We start from the raw sequence: 22,299 nt of genomic DNA, 5'->3' as shown, positions 1-22,299 counted from the left end.
ATATATATATATATATATATATATATATATGTATGTATGTATGTATGTATGTATGTATGTATGTACATGTATATATATGTATGTATGTATGTACATGTATATATGTATATATATATATATATATATATATATATATATATATATATATATATATATATATATATATATATATATATATATATATATGTATTTATATGCATGTATGTGTATATATATATATATATATATATATATATATATATATATATATATATATATATATATATATATGTGTGTAAACTGTAATAATCTGCTGCGCAGTATGTGTGCTTGGGTCCTATTTTAGGAACACTAATACAAAACCTCACAATAATGTCTGATTGAAAGCTAAAAATGTTATGACAGACCCGACCGCCTTAAAAAACGGAATGGAATTTATTTATTTTTTTTACTGAATGAGACATCCAGAATGTACATGAAAATAAAGAATGTGGAACTTACAATATTAACTATGAACGATAAAACACTGAATATTGACAACATATGAACGTCACACCCCAATTTGTTTTGTGATTTGATACATATGTTCACACTAAAAACGATCAAAGTAATGATTTATTAGGTTATGGCTTTTTTTTTTTTTTTTGCTGGGAACTGAAAACGCTCCCAGCATGCTTTGCGTCACTTGATTTTCGACGTCTACATATGAATCCGTAACCTCATAAATCATATATTAAATCATTGATTGATTGATTGATTGATTGAATTTTCAATTATATTGATTAATATCGATTTGGAAAAAGGTTTGACTTATATTATGTTGCTTTGAGTGCCCGGAACGTTAAATATGCACCCATAGTTTCCGCACTCCTGCTGAATAGAGTGCACATGAGAGCGGTGGCGTTTGGGTGCCATTATCTGTGTGATGGAAAACAGTAGATATATATATTTTTAAATATGTCTTAATGCACACATTAAAAGTGCAATTTAAATGTTGATAATGTGCTTTTATGGTATTACAAAAAAAATTAAGGTTATAGATCTCAGGAAAACCTATACTATTTTCCCTCAAATACACTTTAAGGCTATAAAGCGTATTTTCTACGATTACTTGATTAATCAAACAAAGTAATCGATAGCTGCAGCCCTATATTAGATAGTTTGTTTTTAGTGTGAAACATCTATATTAAATGACAACATACAAAAATATAGTGTTATTCAGTGTAATGATTGATTGTTGTGAAATAATCCTTCAATGCAAAAAGACATTACCACCCTTGGATTCAAATGCATGTGCAGATACAGAGAGGGGCCATGAATTATAACAAATTAAAACATATTCATTGTGTTCAGAAAACAATGCATTTTTATTTTTACGGAATTTTGTGACATAAATTGAACATAATAATCATTTAAATACTTCAGTCATATACATGTGATTACAAGTAAATCCACCAATATGACATAAAATGCGTTGAGAAATTGCAAGAAGTTACAGTACTTTAGGTGCATGCAGGGTTTCCCCTAAACTGCCAAATTAACTGTGGCGGTGGGGGCGTGGTTTTGGGCGTGGTCACGGTTACGTCATCGAGTAATTTGCATAATTTTCTATGATGACATGATTTTATTTAAAAAGGCTCAACAAATGTATACATACATTTCAAACAAAACTGTTTTTATTCATTAGTATTAACATATCTATTTTTTTCATCGTTTTGCCATATTTTTAATTTTTGCTGCTTTTTGTACAAAGTACTTAGTTGAGATGTTTTCAAGTGTTTGCAGACTTTTAACATTTTTTTTTTTATTTAAAAAAATAGCTACAAATTTAGCATCTTCTTCTGGTGTTCTTGTAAAATGTACTCGTGTTTAGAGACTCTACTTTTGTCACTTCTTAAAAGCTGCCACTGTCCTCGTAATATTTGCACAGTTTGTAGATGGCTGTCCACGGGTATATCTGCAATATATATTAAAATCACGTCCACATCACAGACATGCTGACAACGCTCCAGACAATAGCGTGCGTTCTGTTTAAATCCGGTTTTGTTAGCGCGGTTTTTGGTGATCAGTCTTCTTCAGGTGGTCAAGTTTTCGATACATCCATCCATCCATCCATTTCCTACCGCTTGTCCCTAATATTTGCACACTTGTCAATAGTGTGCAAATATTAGGCTATGTATATATCAATTTATACGGGAATGATGTTCATGTGGTTTGGATTTTAAGTCAGATTTCCCCATGTTTACAAAAACACTGTCCGTAACTGAAAGGTGATTGGCGGAGAATGAGGAAGCGTTGTTGTGTGTCGGGGGAAAGACTCACGAGACGGAAGTGTTTTCATTGGAGGTAAAACCTGTTGTGCCGTTGTTTGTTATCGTAAAGATTGGTAATAAAAGTTAAAAATAGCGTCAGACTTTGTGATATCTTCTGTGGGCTACAATAGATTAGATTACAAGTAAAACAAAAAAAAAATCCCTTATTTTCAAGGTGTGGTGGTAATAAAAATGCACACATTCAATTACATTAAGGAGAAAATTACACACAAATTGAATAGAGTTGATACACAATTCAGGCAATGTCAAACTAACGACTGTTACAACAGTGTTTGTTATATATTCCTATATGTAAGAGTTGTATTTTGAGCAAAAATATACCAAAGATGGCGAATAATATACTAATGTTTTTGGTTGATTCCACTAATTTAGTAGTACCTGTTAATTTTGCAAATAAATAAGGCACTGATATGAGCCAATCAAAGCGGACGAACAAGAGAAAATGCCGTCTTGATCATGTGAAAGCAATAAACAAAAAGACAACATCCGACCTCATTTTTCCAACTGGGAAACAAATCAAGATGTTTATAGCTATCTAGGTTACATTTTTGCTTACAGAAATTTTACTTTTGTTTGTTTATCCATTATTTAGGATAACACATGTATTTACTTTCTAATCACAGTACAATGGTAGACAATTATACTGTAATGAGAAATAAAAGTTGATATCCTTTTAAATAGTTGCTTGCATTATTGTTATATATTACTGATACGTTACATGATGAACACTGTGCAGTTTTTATCGAATATTTCTTCAGTTAAAGAGCGTGTTGCAGACAAAAGGTCTGCATAAAGCCAAATATTTTTGAAAGTAAATTATTGCATATTGTTCTAATGTGTGGCACCTTGAGATTAGAATATGTTGATTGACAGTCTAAAAGCAACATGTCTTACTCCACTCGTTGTTTTTGCAGGTTTGTATAAGATATAAAAATCGCAAATTGAATCGCATATTTAGAGAGAACAATGACAATTAGTTTTTTTCTTATAATCGTGCAGCCTTTAAAGAGACACTAAACAATTAAATATGCACCTCAAAGTCCACATTCATGTTTTCTTTTATAAGATCCAACAATTCAGCGTTTTTCTCATTTCATAAAAATTGTATGTATTTTTCTCTCTGTTGTCTGTCTTGTAATTTAATTTAGACAATACCGTATTTTCCGGACTATAAGATACACTTAAAATCTTTTTTTTCCCTCAAAACTCGACAATACGCCTTATAACCCGGTGCGTCTAAGGTACGGAATAATTCTGATTTTGCTTACCGACCTTGAGGCAATTTTATTTGGTACATGGTGCGATAGTGAGTGTGACCAGTAGATGGCAGTCAAACATAAGAGATACGTGTAGACTGCACTATGATGGCAATATGACTCAAGTAAACAACACCAATATTTGATATGTTCCATTGAAAATATAGAACATTACACACTGCGCTCAAAAATCTATCAAAATGTTTTAGTACGACTTTGGTAAGCTATAAAGCCGCACTGCTTGATGGATTTTACTGTGCTTCAACATACAAGTATTATTATGGTGTGTGTTTAAGGTAAGACATTATCTGGCGTTTTGTTTCGCAATATTATGCAAAAGCAGCTTTTCTTACCTTTTGGTACCTGCTGATCTGTATTTGGGATCTGCATAAGTCCTGAAAAATTGCACACGTTCGCCTTTGTAGTCCACCGTAGTCGATAATCCTCTCCTTTTTCTCTATCTTCTTGTTATAGGACATTCATCCTCCGCTGTTGCCAGTTCTAATAAAAAATAGTGTAAAGTTCTTACTTATATATCTGTCAGTAAACTCGCCATGAAAGCTCTAAAACATACCGGTGTAGTGAGTTATATATATATATATATATATATATATATATATATATATATATATATATATATATATATATATATATATATATATATATATATATATGTATATATGTATATATATATATATATGTATATATATGTGTATATATATATATATATATATGTGTATATATATATATATGTATATATGTATATATACATATATATATATATATATATATATATATATATATATATATATATATATATATATATATATATATACTCACTACACCGGTATGTTTTAGAGCTTTCATGGCGAGTTTACTGACAGATATATAAGTAAGAACTTTACACTATTTTTTATTATATATATATATTATATGTGTGTGTGTATATATATATATATATATATATATATATATATATATATATACATATGAAAAAAGATAAAAAATAGACCATTCATCGGCAGTATGCCTTAAAATCAGGTACGCCCTATGGTCTGGAAAATACGGTATTCTAAATTTAGACCAAAAAACGTCCCCTGGGCCAGACTTTGGACACACCTGCACTAAAGCATTAACTTCAGGATGTCACTGAATATACTCAGTCACAAGTCTATTGTAGTGCTTTCTTTTACAAAATGACTTATTTTACTAGTGACTTAGCAAAAAGCAGTGAAGCTCAGTTCATGATTTCGCCATGGGTTTGGTAAAAAAACAAAAACCTTTTAATAAGACATTTGCTTTTTGTATTTCATAAATTAAAAGGCCACTAACACAGAAATAATAGTCATCAGCAACCTATAAAATGCTACAACTCAGAGACTCGCCTTCGACAGCCCACCTAGCTCAATAGGGTTTTCAATCTTTGCTTTTTTTTAAATATCTTACTGCCCCCTCAAAATCTAAATGTGAATTTTGGATCCAACACCCAACCCAGGCCTGGGCAATTTTTTTGCCTAGGGGGCCAAATTTAGAGGAAAAAAAATGTGTCTGAGGGCCGGTACATCTATTTTTAGGAACATTATGTCTGATTGAAAGTTAAAAACGTTATGACAGACCGCCTTATAAAACGGAATGGAATTGTACATTTTTTTACTGAATGAGACACCCAGAATGTACATGAAAATAAAGAATGTGGGATTTACAATATTAACTATGAACGATAAAACACTGAATATTGACAACATATGAACGTCACCCCCCCCCTCCATTGACATATTTTACAATCAAGCGAAACACAACAAAAATGCAAGAAACACAGCAAAATTTGAACTTGAAGGTAAAAAATAAACCCACCTACTATCTGATATATCTGATACATCACTAAGCTTTAGAACTTTGTTGTAAAAAATCTCCTTCCGCGTCTGTCCCTGACACCCGCATTTCAGGCTAGCTCTGTAAACATTCTGTGGAAACGCTCCCCACCCACACTGCTTGGTACCTCGTCTGAGCTGCTGTGACTTAGATTACCATAGTAACTAATTAGATTACCATAATAACTAGTATATCATGCAAAAGCGCATATTCCAAAAGGAGGGAGAAACAATGGCTATAAAACTTCCACACTGTCTCTTATCTAAAAAAGGTTAACAATAAATGTCTGTCAAAAAAATGAGGAAAAGGAAAAACTGTCAGAAAAAACTGAAAACTCAGGATCAAGATATTCAAACAAGAGACAAGAGGCAAGGCTTGGACAGGAATCTAAAGAGGCACGAAAAAACGAGACAATCTGGCACAGAACAAAGGGACGCGTGGGCTTATAAGACACATCAAGGTAATGGGGAACAGGTGGAAACAATCAGGGATCAGGGATGACGTCAGACTGATGACGCAAACGGAAGGGCAAGTGACCTGAAACGAGAGGAAAGTTACTTTTCAAACTAAAACATGAAATTCAAAAGACGGGAAAAAAACAAGACAAGACATCCCTCACCGCGGTTTGACACATAGTAGCTAATTAGATTACCATAGTAACTAATGAGATGACTATAGTAACTAGTATATCATGCAAAAGCGCTGATACCAACCATTGAAATACTTTGTATAGTTCAAGATTTACGGTCATTTGAAACTAAAAAAATGATTTGGGAATGAAAGCTTAACGGGGCCGCATGTGGCCCCCGGGCCTTAAATTGCCCAGGTCTGACCCAACCGTACATAACATGCTGCTCCTTTTTTTAAAATACTGTAAGACTACGTTGTATTTCTCTACAAGAAAATGATTACAGTATGGGCCGAAGTACAATTCTTTCTCCGAAATATATAGCATGATGTCCACAGTATTTTACGCGACTCATTAATGTGTCCATGTGCTATTCGGATAAAATACTGCAGTGGAAGTTTTTTTTTACCATTTACAGAGATCAGAACACAGGGTAGAAACTGCAGACGCAGCACATAGTAAATCGTCCCCTTCCCTGCAACAGGTTACATGGGTTGAACATAGAATAAAGCTGAGCCAGGAAGAAATGCATGTATGCTAATAGATGCCTTATGCAAAACGAGGAAAAGCCGTTCTTCATCGCCTAATTGATGCGATATTCTCCAATGCCTAATGCAGTACGCCTGGTATCCAGAAATGCAGGATAATATCATGCGTTGCTCATTTACAGTCTAGACAATGCTGCCTGGTCTGTGGATAGATGAACACTGAAGATGAGAAATGAAGTTTAATTAAACGAGGGGCGATGCAGGCAAACGACGCGACGTTTGAGCACGTCATATCGCAGAAATGAAAAGTCCATCTTGGGGGTCCTCGGATAAAGTTGACATTGGTTTGGGAAGAACAGCATCCTCCTTGTCTCTGTATTGCCTCGAATACCAATTTGCATTTTTAAAGAGTCTCCCAACTGCCAAAGCCTCTCCAGTGCAATGTCCTGAATTGTTCATGCCTGGAAAATTACCAAGCAAATGTTCTGCTCATTACAATGATCATCTGCAATCACTTCCTTTGTCCCTTTTCCACAATATAAAGCTTTCTAAAAAAAAAAAAAAAAAAAAAAAAAAACATTGCCCGGGCTGTGGTTGTATTATCTTTCGCAAAATATTCCTTTTAGAGCAGCCTTGGCACGGCGTTCCAAATGTAGTCCGCCTCATTATATGCACATTGTACTCTAGATTAATTTCCCTGTGTTCCAGCTTCCGTGAGTAACATTCAGCAGGGAGCATTAAAAAAAAAAGACATTCTCAACTCTGGTGTTTTTTTTTACTTTAAAAGTTCAGGGGAAAGTGAAGGGTTTAGTGGGGAAAGAATGTGCAAGCATTTCCTAGAATAGCTCTTGGCTGCTAAGCCACCCTTGGACTACCAATATGTGGTCCTGTGAGACCTGCCTTAAAATCCCACTCGGAATGATTCTGTAGTTTGCCCAATTTGCAGTTTTTTCTCCTCGGGTTCTATAGCATTGTATTGTAGTTTGTTTACATTTGACGTTATGGGCAAGGCATCTTGTCTGTGCGTCTGCGCAACACTTTTCCCGAGCTAGAGGAGCTACTTTGGAATCCAGTGGCGGGCTGTGCGTAACCCACCTAGGCCTTGAGTGATGTCCTTCTTAGTCCGACTTTAATAAATACCCCTCAAAATACCATAATTTACGTCACCACATGACCACGGCTGGAGAAATTCTATACAGAAACACACTTGGGCACTACTGCACATTGAAACACCTCAACAGTGTACAAAATATATATATTTCGGCATATTTAAAAATCAACGAACCCGCATCAGCATTTAAAACATACCTTACGTGGTACTGTCGAAATTAAAATAATTGTAAAGAACATATTAAATGTGGAAAAATAGATGAATAAAATGAACTTTTTCTTTGCGAGTTAAAAAAGTGAGAACCGATGATTTCTCCGTTGGCTGGGTATGGCTCCGGTGCCCCTTCCTGCTTTTTCGCTAATTCCAACTTGTGATTGGATTCTCACTTGGGAGTGACAAGTGAAAATCCAATCACAGTCACATTTTGCGTAAGGCTACCGAGATGGGCTACTGTCAACAACTCGTGATCTGATTGGCTATCGCAACTGTCTATCAACTGGCTATCCGGCAGAATTCATACAGCGCTGGCAACAAGCTAGCTGAATTCTGATTGGATAAAAGCTCTAATGTAAAAACAAGGAACACTGGAGCCTAATAAGACATGGAGAGAATATGATGAATACTTTATGGGAAGTAGATTAAAATTAACTTTTATTAATCTATGATCATGTTTGCCCAACCAGTCTACATGTGCTTTGTGGACTTGGAGAAGGCATTCGACCATGTCCCTCGGGAAGTCCTGTGGGGAGTGCTCAGAGAGTATGGGGTATCGGACTGGCTGATTGTGGCGGTCCGCTCCCTGTATGATCAGTGTCAGAGCTTGGTCCGCAATGCCGGTAGTAAGTCGGACACGTTTCCAGTGAGGGTTGGACTCCGCCAAGGCTGCCCTTTGTCACCGATTCTGTTCATAACTTTTATGGACCGAATTTCTAGCCTCAGTCAAGGCGTTGAGGGGATCCGGTTTGGTGGCTGCAGGATTAGGTCCCTGCTTTTTGCAGATGATGTGGTCCTGATGGCTTCATCTGGCCAAGATCTTCAGCTCTCACTGGTTCGGTTCGCAGCTGAGTGTGAAGCGACTGGGATGAGAATCAGCACCTCCAAGTCCGAGTCCATGGTTCTCGCCCGGAAAAGGGTGGAGTGCCATCTCCGGGTTGGGGAGGGGATCTTGCCCCAAGTGGAGGAGTTCACGAGTGAGGGAAGAGTGGATCGTGAGATCGACAGGCGGATCGGTGCGGCGTCTTCAGTAATGCGGACGCTGTATCGATCCGTTGTGGTGAAGAAGGAGCTGAGCCGTAAGGCAAAGCTCTCAATTTACCTCTCCTCACCTATGGTCATGAGCTTTGGGTTATGACCGAAAGGACAAGATAAGGGGTACAAGCGGCCGAAATGAGTTTCCTCCGCCGGGTGGCGGGTCTCTGCCTTAGAAATAGGGTGAGAAGCTCTGCCATCCCGGGAGGAACTCAAAGTAAAGCCTCTGCTCCTCCACATCGAGAGGAGCCAGATGAGGTGGTTCGGGCATCTGCTCAGGATGCCACCCGAACGCCTCCCTGTATTTAGGGAGGCGTCCGACCAGTAGGAGGCCACGGGGAAGACCCAGGACACGTTGGGAAGACTATGTCTCCCGGCTGGCCTGGGAACGCCTCGGGATCCCCCGGGAAGAGCTGGACGAAGTGGCTGGGGAGAGGGAAGTCTGGGCTTCCCCGCTTAGGCTGCTGACCCCGCGACCCGACGTCGGATAAGCGGAAGAAGATGGATGGATAGATGGAATCCATGATCATGATTTATGTTAGGCCAGCAGAGAAGGCCTTGTTGGCCCTAACGGCACACCACTGGTGGAATCCAATCCCATGCAGTGCTCCAACACAGAAACATAAAAGTTGGTAATCAGGCTGTCCAGAGTGAGTCTGGCGGTGTAGTCCAACGGAGTTTTTGTCACATCACCTGAACTACGGAGAAAGCTGTCCTATGAAATGGTCAAGGTCAAAAAAAAGCAATCCCATGCATGAATGGAGAAGGATGAAGAAGCAGATTCTATCACTGTACTCATTGGCGGGATAACACAGCAACCGACGCTGAAACATACTTAAAACTGAGGGGAGGGGGGTGGGGGCTCTGATTTTCAGCTTGAAAGTTTGGCTTTGGCTTCCCTCACATTGACCTCTTTTCTTATCCCACCGAATGAATTTGCAGAATCACACACTACATTAAACCGACTTTCATCTGTGTCAGCGTCTTCATACACATTTAAAGTAGGTGTCTTGTTCAAGTCGCCTCGCGTAGATCAATGCGATGCTGCCGGCTATAAAGGCTACGTCTCGCTGATAAACTGCATGATGAAGTGGATGTCTGCAATTTGGTTGGCTGATCTCAACGTCTCTTGGAATTAACATTCGACCACTGACCTTGTTTATTCCGGTGTACGGAGGGCGGGGGATGTTGTGGCTCCAGAGTCAAAATTGTGTGAATATAATGCGACACACTTTAGAACTGGCCTGGGCAATTATTTTGCCACGGGGGGCCAAATTTTGAGAAAAAAATGTGATAAAAATATCTATTTTTAGGAACACTAATACAAAACCTCACAATAATATCCGATTGAATGCTAAAAACGTTATGACAGACCGCCTTAAAAACGGAATGGAATTTTACATTTTTTTTACTGAATGAGACACCCAGAATGTAAAAGAAAATAAAGAATGTGGGATTTAGAATATTAACTATGAACGATAAAACACTGAATATTGACAACATACGAATCTCGATAGACATATTTTAAAATCAGTCAATCAATCAATCAATCAATCAATCAATGTTAATTTATATAGCCCTAAATCACAAGTGTCTCAAAGGGCTGCACAAGCCACAACGACATTCTCGGTTCAGAGCCCACATACGGGCAAGTAAAAACTCACAACCCAGTGGGATGTCAATATGAATGACTATGAGAAACCTTGGAGAGGACCGCAGATGTGGGTGACACCCCCCCCCCAGGGTAGACCGGATGCAATGACCGTCGAGGGGGTCTAGCATAATATTGTGAAAGTCCAGTCCATAGTGGATCTAACATAATAGTGAGAGTCCAGTCCATAGTGGGGCCAGCAGGAGACCATCCCGAGCGGAGACGGGTCAGCAGCGCAGAGATGTCCTCAACCGATGCACAGGCGAGCGGTCCACCCCGGGTCTCGACTCTGGACAGCCAGCACTTCATCCATGGATGGCCACCGTACCTGTGCCCCCCGCCCCCTCCACATATGTTCAAGCGAAACACAGCAAAAAATGCAACAACCCCCCCCACAAAAAAAAAAACTACATTCTGATATATCTGATACATCACTAAGCTTTAGAACTTTGTTGTAAAAATCTCCTTCCGTGTCTGTCCCTGACACCCGCATTTCTAGCTGGCCACTCTGGAAACACTCTGTGGAAACGCTCCCCACCCACACTGCTAGTTGCCTCGTTTTAGCTGCTGTGACTTAGATTACCATAGTAACTAATTAGATTACCATAGTAACTAGTATATCATGCAAAAGCGCAGATTCCAACCATTGAAATACTTTATATAGTTCAAGACTTACGGTCATTTGAAAACATCACTGCACATCATAATGGCAGCTACAGTTTCCATCTTAAAGATTATTTGGGAATGTCCGGTGGGCCAGATTGAAAAGCTTAACGCTATTAGCCTTAATTTGCCCAAATCTGCATTAGAATTTTGCTATTCTGCATACATTTTTTTTATTATTCTCTCTCTGGTATCCGGAGATTGCTATAACTGGTTTATTATTTGATTTCAGCAGATTCAACCTCAATCAAAAAAAGAGGAAATGTGCAGCTTGTTTGGGGCAAATTTACAGCAATTTACGGACTAATGAGTGCACCTGCCATAAATATAAGTTTGGACACTTTTCATTTTGTATATACAGTGTATTGTTCGCATACATTTATCAGTAAGCAGCGAGTGTACACAATTAGGCATGAAACACAAATTTAACAAGATAGTCATAAAATAGCCGACTGGAGAGGCACTCGGGCTTGCTTTGTCCAGCGTTTTCTCTGCCTCGTTTTCGCTTTCACTTTTGTTTCGAGGTCGGTTGCTTCTTGGCTTGTGCTGTCTTCTTCAGCAAGCGGCAGTCCGGCCTTTCAGGGTTCGTTGGCGCTGTTGGATTTCCGTTTTGTGTCATTTTTTTAATGGCTTGGTCGATCACTTTTCAATTTTTTTTGTATTTTTTTATTTAAAGGACAATGTGCAGTTACAATAAAAAAAAAGGTGGCTGCACCAGGTTGAGCATCATGCTAATTTCCATCTGTAGTCCCTTTGCATCCACAAATAGAATGATAGAAGAAGTTTAAAAATACATAACAAGAATAAAATTACATAATAAAAAGACAAGGGCTAGTTACAAAGCAGCATGCAAGGTCTTCAAGTTACAGTATTTTAGCAGCATCATCTAAAGTGCAGAAGTATAGAAAGTGCAACATTTTTTTTTTTTAAATCTATTTAACACATCCTGGTACCCACAAGGGTAGCATCCAATAGCTATGTACACCATCGGTACTGCATATGTAGACATGTTGGCGTCATTGCCCTATTAGGTCGGTATTGGGGCTGTGTAGTGTGCATTTCGCCCTGTCTTCACCGTGATGAGGGTGAGTGCATAACACACTAAATGGCTGACTGAATGATTGTGCGAGTGCATTTGATTTAATGTGAACAAATGAATTGGTCCACTGTGAACCCGTTCGGCAATTTAATTTGTCTGATGTGACGAGGCTAAATGTATTAGGGAAATTGGAAACATGCATAAATTAGTCACATTATTGTATATAGGGCAGGGTTTATTGCGATATTAAGGTAGTTGTCTTAGTCACACTTACGTGTTTATTTATTGTTATTGGCTTGCTTGAATGCAAGCAGCCCATATTATTATTGCTCATACTTCAAAATCACCAAAAATGATTCCCGGGCGTGTCCACAGCTCACCCTCACCTCCCAGGGGTTGAACAAGGGGGATGGGTCAAATGCAGAGGACATATTTCACCACACCTAGTGTGTGTGTGACAATCACTGGTACTTTAACTTTAACTTCAACTTTTATTATTATTATGGACTTGCTGCAATGCAAGCAGCCCATATTATTATTGCTCATACCTCAGCTTTTATTATTATAGTTCCGCACGTTTCTCTTACGGTTGATACCAGACGGATCAGCCAAAGAACCCCCACATATGTTATACCGTCAGAAAGGTCTCACTCGCGCCTACGGCGGTACTTTAAGCTGGCAACATGTTGTGTTACCATGGCGACACTGTTCACGAATAAAAAAAAAAATGGGCCAATTCAATTGGTACATACCCTTTTAATGGACAATTGCCACAAATGCCAAAAAAGACAGGATTACCTTATCTTGTAGCTCAGCCATGCTTTCACATAGCTCGGTGCTTAAAGGGGAACATTATCACAATTTCAGAAGGGTTAAAACCATTAAAAATCAGTTCCCAGTGGCTTATTTTATTTTTCGAAGTTTTTTTCAAAATTTTACCCATCACGCAATATCCCTAAAAAAAGCTTCAAAGTGCCTGATTTTAACCATCGTTATATACACCCGTCCATTTTCCTGTGACGTCACACAGTGATGCCAATACAAACAAACATGGCGGATAGAACAGCAAGATATAGCAACATTAGCTCGGATTCAGACTCGGATTTCAGCGGCTTATGCGATTCAACAGATTACGCATGTATTGAAACGGATGGTTGTAGTGTGGAGGCAGGTAGCGAAAACGAAATTGAAGAAGAAACTGAAGCTATTGAGCCATATCGGTTTGAACCGTATGCAAGAGAAACCGACGAAAACGACACGACAGCCAGCGACACGGGAGAAAGCGAGGACGAATTCGGCGATCGCCTTCTAACCAACGATTGGTATGTGTTTGTTTGGCATTAAAGGAAACTAACAACTATGAACTAGGTTTACAGCATATGAAATACATTTGGCAACAACATGCACTTTGAGAGTGCAGACAGCCCATTTCAGGTGCGCTAAGAACATATATTTTTCCACGATTACAGCACTCAGGTTAACCATACCTAAATAGACACAAAATACTGCATTACACAAGACTACCCGAATGTACTCGAATGATTGAAAAAAATAAATGTTTTTAAGCTAAATTATTGGTAAACACAGTTTATGTATAATAATTTACGTAAAACCGCGAGTAATTAATAAAGTTTTCATCAATTATTATATTCTGTAGACATACCCTCATCCGCTCTCTTTTCCTGAAAGCTGATCTGTCCAGTTTTGGAGTTGATGTCAGCATCTGCTTTGAGTGTCGCAGGATATCCACACATTCTTGCCATCTCTGTCGTAGCATTGCTTTCGTCGGTAAAGTGTGCGGAACAAACGACTGACCATTTCGTCGGCTTTCCCCACAGCCTCGTATTTTGAACCAATTTCGTCCAATTTCTTGCCACTTTTGCATCTTTCGGCCGCTGGTGCAACTTGAATCCGTCCCTGTTCGTGTTGTTACACACTCCGACAACACACCGACAAAAGTGAGAAAATGGCGGATTGCTTCCCGATGTGACGTCACAACGTGACGTCATCGCTCCGAGAGCGAATAATAGAAAGGCGTTTAATTCGCCAAAATTCACCCATTTAGACTTCGGAAATCGGTTAAAAAAATATATGGTCTTTTTTCTGCAACATCAAGGTATATATTGACGCTTACATAGGTCTGGTGATAATGTTCCCCTTTAACGTCTCATGTTGTACTTTAACTCTGGCTAAAAAATGCTTATGTCCTATTTTTGGTTTTGGCTGGATGGCCATCGGAAGGAAGGCTAGCTCCAGGTCCAGGGCACAGATAGCAGGCCTCATCAAAATTTCCGCGGGAATTTTCTCGTTACTATCAATATTTTATTTTTCATAATCTGTCCTGTCCAGCCACTCTTGCTAAACATTGTGTCAGATGCCAATATCTGCTGTTCATATTTACTTTACAAAGGAGAAGTGTGGGATGCTTCTCTTGTAAAAAAAACACCTTTGTAAACAAACCTATGTTTTATTAGTAATGCCATTGCATTTGTTGAAAGCACTTAATAATGTCATCTCCTCAGTGCCTTATTTGTTGGATGTACTGTATGTATCACAGTCATAGTCATTGATTCATGTCTATTTTGGTACTGTGGCCACCAGACAATGTACATCTTCTGTCTTTTTTCTAAATTTATGACACAGTCAGAACCATAAATGGATGAGGTGTGGCAACAAGCGTCAGGGAGGAATAAGAGACAAATATGCCAAGTTTCTCTCAGCGTTATAAAGAGGTGCTAGGGCTTGTGATGAATAGCTCTCCGCGGTTAGCCCCTCCACAGTCGCTTCGTTTCTTCTGATGCATTCACAACCCAATCTCAGTCTCCTCTGAGTTTTAATAAGGTCGTCAACTTGACTGAAAGATGCCGCCGCTGATAATCTGAGGCGCTGTCAGGAGAAGAGGGGTGAGGAGTCATCCTTTGCTCATCAGCGGTTAACGCTTCCTCTGTTGGCATCCTTTAGTCATTTTCTTTCAAATTAGTCGGCTCTGATTACATTGTGTACTCCCACATCCACTGTAATGCCTCGGTCCCCCGCTCTTCTTCTCAGGATTTGTTGGCTTAATATTGCAGTATGAACATAAAATCCTTTAGAATCAGAATGAGAAATAAAGATTTTCAGAACAATCCCATTCAAGAGCAGACAAACATTACAGGGAGGCAGAACAGGATCGCTGACGGGTCTGCCAACTTCCGGCGCCCCTTATAAAAAAAAGGTGAGCAGCAGGTGAACACTGGGAAGGAGGGGGTGAGAAAAAAAAAAAAAGTCTAAGCCTGGGCCCCTGGAGAGGGGGTCCAGACTGAGGCCTAGGAAGAAAAAAACCTCGTAGCACACATAAACATGTGTGTAAGAGGGAAACATCAAAGAACACAAAGGACATCAAAGACATTAAAAGAGCAGAGCTGATGCAACCAGCCACTTCTACACACAGCCACAAAAGTAAAACAACACAAAAAGAAACATATACACTGTGGTGGCCTCTGCGGTGTTCCACGCCATCGTCTGCTGGGGTGGGGGGAGCATGGCCAGAGACAGGAGCATACCCAACAAAGCAACCAAGAGAGCCGACTCCACCCTCGGCCGCCCACCAACTCTCGGCCAGTGTCCAGTCCGCATGGATGAGCGAGGATGCGTCTAAGGAGACCGAGGTGTCCGATACCTGCTCATTCAGCCAAGATACAGCGAAGTTCGTCCATCTCGGCGCCCAGTCTCTTCATCAGCATCTCCTCCAGTCCCTCCAAACGGACTCTGGTGTGGCAGAGACCCAGCAGCTGGTCTACATGGCAAAAAAAGGCTCCCAGGAGGAAGATCCAGAAGTTCACAAAAAAGCACAGCAGAAGTCACAAAAGTGCCACCCCTTGTCACACAGTCCCAAAGGGTCCCGAACCAAAAGGCAAAAAAACCCACAAAAAAACAAGAGGGAAACATCAGGAACACAAAAGGATCACACAAGAGCAGAGAGCTGAATTACTGTAAATGTCCAGAATGTGCGCTGATGAAAAGTATATATATTGTAAGGTATGGTGCGACGTGCTCTGCGTACTTAGCAGCTCGGGTTTACTGCGGATTCACCCTGCTTTCCGAGCATGAGGGGTTCGAGCAATTGATTCCTGGTTGTGTTTTGGCCTTTCCTTAGCCCGCCTTAGATCTTATCGCAATCCACCAGACTAATTCTGCATTCAGGAGCGCTGCACCGCCTCAGAGATGGCTCTCCTCGACTTATTGAAATGCACTGAGTGCTGTCTTGTCAGCTGTAAAATTGTGTAAAACCGAGACAAAAGCATCGGGGAAACGCGGCCTCATAAATCATTGTGCAACATTCCTTTTGACGCATCCTAACTCAACATAACGCTATTAACATCAGTCTTTGTCAAAAACCGGCATACCAATACTAAGCCAGTGGGCTGTGGCCGTGGACTATTCAAACAACTGAGAATTGACGGCAGCGATTAGCAATCAAACCCCAAGATAGCCGCTTGGTAATAGCTCTGCATTGTGCGAAAAAACCTAATCTATAAGGCATTTATGTTCTGAGACAAAGTTGCATGTGTCATGGCTCTGCATTCCTACATTACTCTTGTGCGCCCATAAGGTGCCGCAAAAAAGGTCTGAGAGATCATCGCCGCTGCGCTGGGTGTTTTTAAGTAGTTCTGTCAATCGTGTTGACAACACTTCCCCGGCAAGCAATTTGTTTCACGGTACACAATAATTTACATGCCGCACCTGCGCGTTCCCTTGTGTCAGCCTCATGCTGGCGCCAGGACGGTCGTAGATTCTGGAATCCTTCGAGGAGCCTTTGTGCACACAGTTTGGTTGGAAATGTTCGCCTACTTGAACAAGGAAAATGTATATATCTTAATCTCGTTTAATGGCTGTGCCTAGACGGGAGTAATCGCTTCCAACATTATGTGCAGCATGAAGCTTATCTTTTAAAGAGAAGCCTTTTTCTTGTTTCACCATGAAACTGCTTCTGACTGAAGGAGCTTCAAAGGGCTTCTTTGTTTCATAATGTGCATGCAGCTCATTCATGTGCTTGATCTTTTTATTTCCTCCTCCCTTCTCTCTCTCTCTCTACATCCCTCCATCACCCATGCCCCCCATCCTCCCATCCGCTTCCTTCTATTTGGACTTGTGCGTAGAGCCATACCATACTCTGTCGGAAACTAAATATTAGTGCTATTCTTGGAAGGGAATGCAATTACTCTTAACAAGCATTGCCGGTTCTGTCAGTTTCTTGTGGGGATTTATTTTACATTTGTTTTCCTTTTCCCCCAGCTTTGCACTTGCCTTGATTTAGCTTTTCTTCAACAAAAAGTAGTTTGAACATCTGATACTCTTCACTCCCGCTAGATGAAAATAAGGTGATATGGTCTTGCACTGCAACAGAAATTGGAGGTTATTAGCATGTCTAAAATTGTACCTTTTGTTAACATTGCCTTTTAAAGATGCCTTCTGTATTTGAATCTCGAGCGGTTTGACAACGCACAGGCACCGTTAGTAGGATGGGAGTTATTACACTGAATTTAAACAGGAACAATTAACTGGCGTCTTTAACATTTAACCTTTAGCTTATGTTTTAAAGCATGATTTTAATTGGTGATATGAGCAAAGCCCATGCAGCTAGTTTGTTTCAGGATGTCTCTGCCTGTTAAATTTGCCCTTTGAGATCTCGGTTAGGTTAAAATAGGGGTCCCCAAACTTTTTGACTTGGGGGCCGCATGGGCTGTATATATATATATATATATATATATATATATATATATATATATTGTAGGTCAGGAAAAAAACACAGAGGATATTTAATACCCACAAGCCTGCTCTTCAGGGGATTTTATTACATCATATGTATTATAAAATGTCTGAAGAGCAGGAAAACCTGTGAAACAGGCTTGTAGGGATGAAATAGCCTCTTTATTTTTTCCGGACCTAACGTATATTCTGCTCTACCCCGGTATTGAGCACTGTATAACGAATAAACCACAGAAACCTCGACTATATATGTGCGTGTATATATATATATATATATATATATATATATATATACATATATATATATATATATATATATATATACATATTCCGAGCATGATGATGTTACGTTATCGATGGAAAATGCATTTTTGGACAATATGATTTGTCTGAGCGGCTAGGAGACACCAAGAGTAGCAAGCGGTAGAAAATGGATTAGAAAAGACAGATTTAAAAACAAAATAAAAATATATATATATTTTTTTTTATTTTTTATTTTTTTTAACTTGGGACTTCCCACAGGCCGGATTTTGGTTGCTGGTGGGCCAGATCTGGTCCGCGGGCCATAGTTTGGGGACCCCTGGCTTAAAGGTATTAAACAAATTACAAATAATTAAAAAAAAAAAATTTAAATGGAATCCTTTTGGACAACCTCCTAACAACCTTCAAAGAAAAGTGAGTTCAAAGGTGATATTTTCCAAAACGTATTATAGTTCGGTGAATAAGAGGAGCTCAAAATTTGCATATATATGAAAGACTTACAGCAGAGCACCATAAGGACAAAATTTAATGCACTGTATATACTGTCACACTGCTAAGGAGAGTGGAAGTAACTTTGAAATATTTGCTTTGTCTTTTCAGAGCGTTGGAGAATTTGGCTTAGACATCATCGAGACCCCCGAGGGTGACAAGTGGCCGCAGCTGATCGTCCAGCAGAACCTAGATCGTGAGCAGAAGGACACCTTTGTCATGAAGATAAAAGTGGAGGATGGCGGGAACCCCCCCAAGTCCAGCACTGCCATCCTTCAAGTCACCATCTCTGACGTCAACGACAATCGCCCCATCTTCAAGAACAGCGAGCTGGAAGTCACCGTACCCGAGAACGCCCCCACGGGGACGTCGGTCGTTCAGCTACACGCGACAGACGCGGACCTCGGCTTTAATGCCCAGATTCACTTCGCCTTCAGTAACCAGATCTCTGCTTCGACCAAACGACACTTTGCTATCGACAGCAACACGGGATTGATCACTGTGAAACAGCCGCTGGACAGGGAGTTAACGCCTGTTCACAAACTTATTGTTCTGGCCAGTGATGGCAGCTCGACACCCTCCAGAGCCACAGTGACTGTCAACGTTACCGATGTTAATGACAATGTTCCTTCCATTGACACTCGCTACATTATCAACCTGGTGAACGGGACTGTTCTGTTGTCTGAGAATGCTCCTCTCAATACCAAAATAGCCCTGATCACAGTTACAGACAGAGATGCAGATCTCTTTGGCAAAGTCACTTGCTACACTGACCATGACGTTCCATTTAGGTTGAAGCCGGTCTTTAATGATCAGTTTTTACTGGAGACAGCTGCTCCACTCGATTATGAGACAACTCGAGAATATGCAATTAGGATAGTGGCCTCGGATAGGGGGACTCCTCCTTTGAACACTTCAGCTATGGTTTTAATTAAAATCAAGGATGAGAATGACAATGCGCCCATCTTCCCCCAGCCAGAAATCCAACTTTCCATACCAGAGAATAATGACCCGTCATCACAGTTAATAAAAATCAGTGCCACTGATGCAGACAGCGGACATAATGCTGAGATTATTTATACTCTTGGCCCCGATGCACCCGACGGGTTTAACATAGACAGACGGTCGGGAGTACTTTCGGTTGGAAAACGACTGGACAGAGAAAAGCAGGAGAGGTATTCATTCACTGTCATAGGCAGAGACAACGGCTCCTCGTACCTGCAGAACAATGTCACCGTCAGACTAATTGTTCAGGACCTTAATGACAACAGCCCGGCTTTCACACACCCCGAGTACAACTTCTATGTGCCTGAAAACCTTCCGCTCTTTGGAACTGTGGGCTTAATCACAGTGACGGACGCAGATGCAGGAGATAATGCTGTCGTGACCCTGTCCATTCTGAACGGGAAAGATCATTTCATCATCGACCCTCAAACTGGCGTGATCAAGCCCAATATCACCTTTGATCGGGAGCAGCAGAGCTCCTACACATTTATGGTCAAGGCAGTGGATGGAGGGGAGCCCCCGAGCTCCTCCTACGCCAAGGTCACTATAAATGTGGTTGATGTAAACGACAATCGCCCTGTGTTCGTTGTTCCCTCGTCCAATTACTCATACGACCTAGTGCGGACCACCACAACCCCCGGTGCTGTTGTTACAAGAGTGTTTGCCATTGACAATGACACAGGTATGAATGCTGAGCTACAGTATAGCATTACCAGCAGCATCATCATTACATCTAGGGTCTCCCCTCGCGGCCTTTTCTCCATTGACAAAACAACAGGTAACATAACACTGCAGGAGAAAATAGTGGCGGCGGATCAAGGGCTGCATAGGCTGGTTGTCAAAGTCAGAGATCTCGGCCAGCCTGAGTCTTTACAAGCTATCGCACTTATTCACTTATTCGTCAATGACACTGTGTCAAATGCCACTTTTATCCAAGAACAGCTGCGGAAAAGTATGGAGACACCACTGGACCGAAACATAGGGGACAGCGAGGTAACACCTCAAGCTAATGGATACGTGATTGTTGTCATTGCCATCATAGCCGGGACCATGACTGTCATCTTGGTGATATTTGTGACTGCCTTGGTGCGCTGCCGACAGACTCCCAGACACAAAGTGGTACAGAAGGGCAAGCAGAGCGGCGAGTGGGTGTCGCCTAATCAAGAAAACCGTCAGATCAAGAAGAAGAAGAAGAGAAAGAAGCGCTCCCCGAAGAGCCTTCTGCTGAACTTTGTGACCATAGATGAATCCAAGCCTGACGACCCCACCCATGAGCATGTTAATGGCACACTGGATCTCCCCGTGGAGCTGGAGGAGCAGACCATGGGGAAGTACAACTGGGCCACCACGCCCACCACCTTCAAACCCGACAGCCCAGACTTAGCCAAGCATTACAAGTCTGCGTCCCCTCAGCCGACATTTCAAATCAAACCGGAGACTCCGGTGGCCCCGAAGAAGCATCACGTGATCCAGGAGCTCCCTTTAGACAACACATTCGTGGTGGGCTGCGACTCGCTCTCCAAGTGCTCATCGACGAGCTCCGACCCGTACAGTGTCTCCGAGTGCGGCTGTCAGGGGGGATTCAAGAGTCCGGGGCAAATCACCACCCGACAGGTAATTCATGACTTCTTTTTTCAACCCGCCCACACTCATCCCCAACCGCACTCCCCCTGCTGCCCCGGGGTAGTTGATATGACAGGGGGAAGGTGGCAGTATGGAGCAGAAGTACTTTCCAACAGAAGCCAGAAACATGTTTACATGAATGTCATTTGCGCTTGAAAACTAGGAACGAAATACAACGGCGCTTAGAGAAACACACAGAGAGAGGCACCCTAATCCTGTATGCACCTTCGTTTGTAAGCAATCATAATTGCATAATCATTTACATGTGCAGGTTAATTTCATATTCAAAGCTTGATTAGCGGCGGCGGCGCAATTATGACGGCTGGCTTTTGTGAATTTGGAGGGCTCATAAATTAAAATTGATGACTTTTTTTTTTTTTTAATCAAGCTTGCAGTTATTGTCAATTACACCTAATACGGGGCCGCTAGACAATGACCAAAATAAAATATCCTACTTTTTCGATTGATACAGTATGTAAAGTATGCACTTTTTTGGGGAATTATCTACACAATACGATGGTCCTGTGTTCGATCCTGCGCTCGGGATATTTCTGTGTGGAGTTTGCATGTTCTCCCCGTGACTGCGTGGGCTCCCTCCGGGTACTCTGGCTTCCTCCCACCTCCAAAGACATGCACCTGGGGATAGGTTGATTGGCAACACTAAATTGGCCCTAGTGTGTGAATGTGAGTGTGAATGTTGTCAGTCTATCTGTGTTGGCCCTGCGATGACGTGGCGACTTGTCCGGGGTGTTCCCTGCCTACCGCCCGAATGCAGCTGAGATAGGCTCCAGCACCCCCCGCGAACCCGAAAGGGATAAGCGGTAGAAAATGGATGGATGAAGGTTGTCTCAAGGCAACCATCACACACACCGGTGTGTGACCGGCTCAGTGACCTTGTGGTTAGA

General features: G+C 40.9%; 1 protein-coding gene across 2 annotated transcripts in view; it reads left to right on the top strand.

Annotated features, from left to right (window-relative positions):
• pcdh11 (protocadherin 11) overlaps window positions 1–22,299 on the top strand; it is a 624,709-nt gene that overhangs the window by 6,367 nt on the left and 596,043 nt on the right. For both annotated transcript variants that reach the window (XM_061930581.2, XM_061930582.2), the window contains exon 2: window positions 18,878–21,385. In XM_061930581.2, coding sequence (XP_061786565.1) covers window positions 18,878–21,385 — 2,508 coding nt within the window. The remainder of the gene's footprint in view (window positions 1–18,877; window positions 21,386–22,299) is intronic.

The sequence above is a fragment of the Nerophis lumbriciformis genome, linkage group LG36, assembly GCF_033978685.3.
Source record: "Nerophis lumbriciformis linkage group LG36, RoL_Nlum_v2.1, whole genome shotgun sequence".
Classification (NCBI taxonomy): Eukaryota; Metazoa; Chordata; class Actinopteri; order Syngnathiformes; family Syngnathidae; genus Nerophis; species Nerophis lumbriciformis.
Note: the sequence above shows the minus strand (reverse complement) of the source record. Positions and strands in the feature narration are given on the sequence as shown.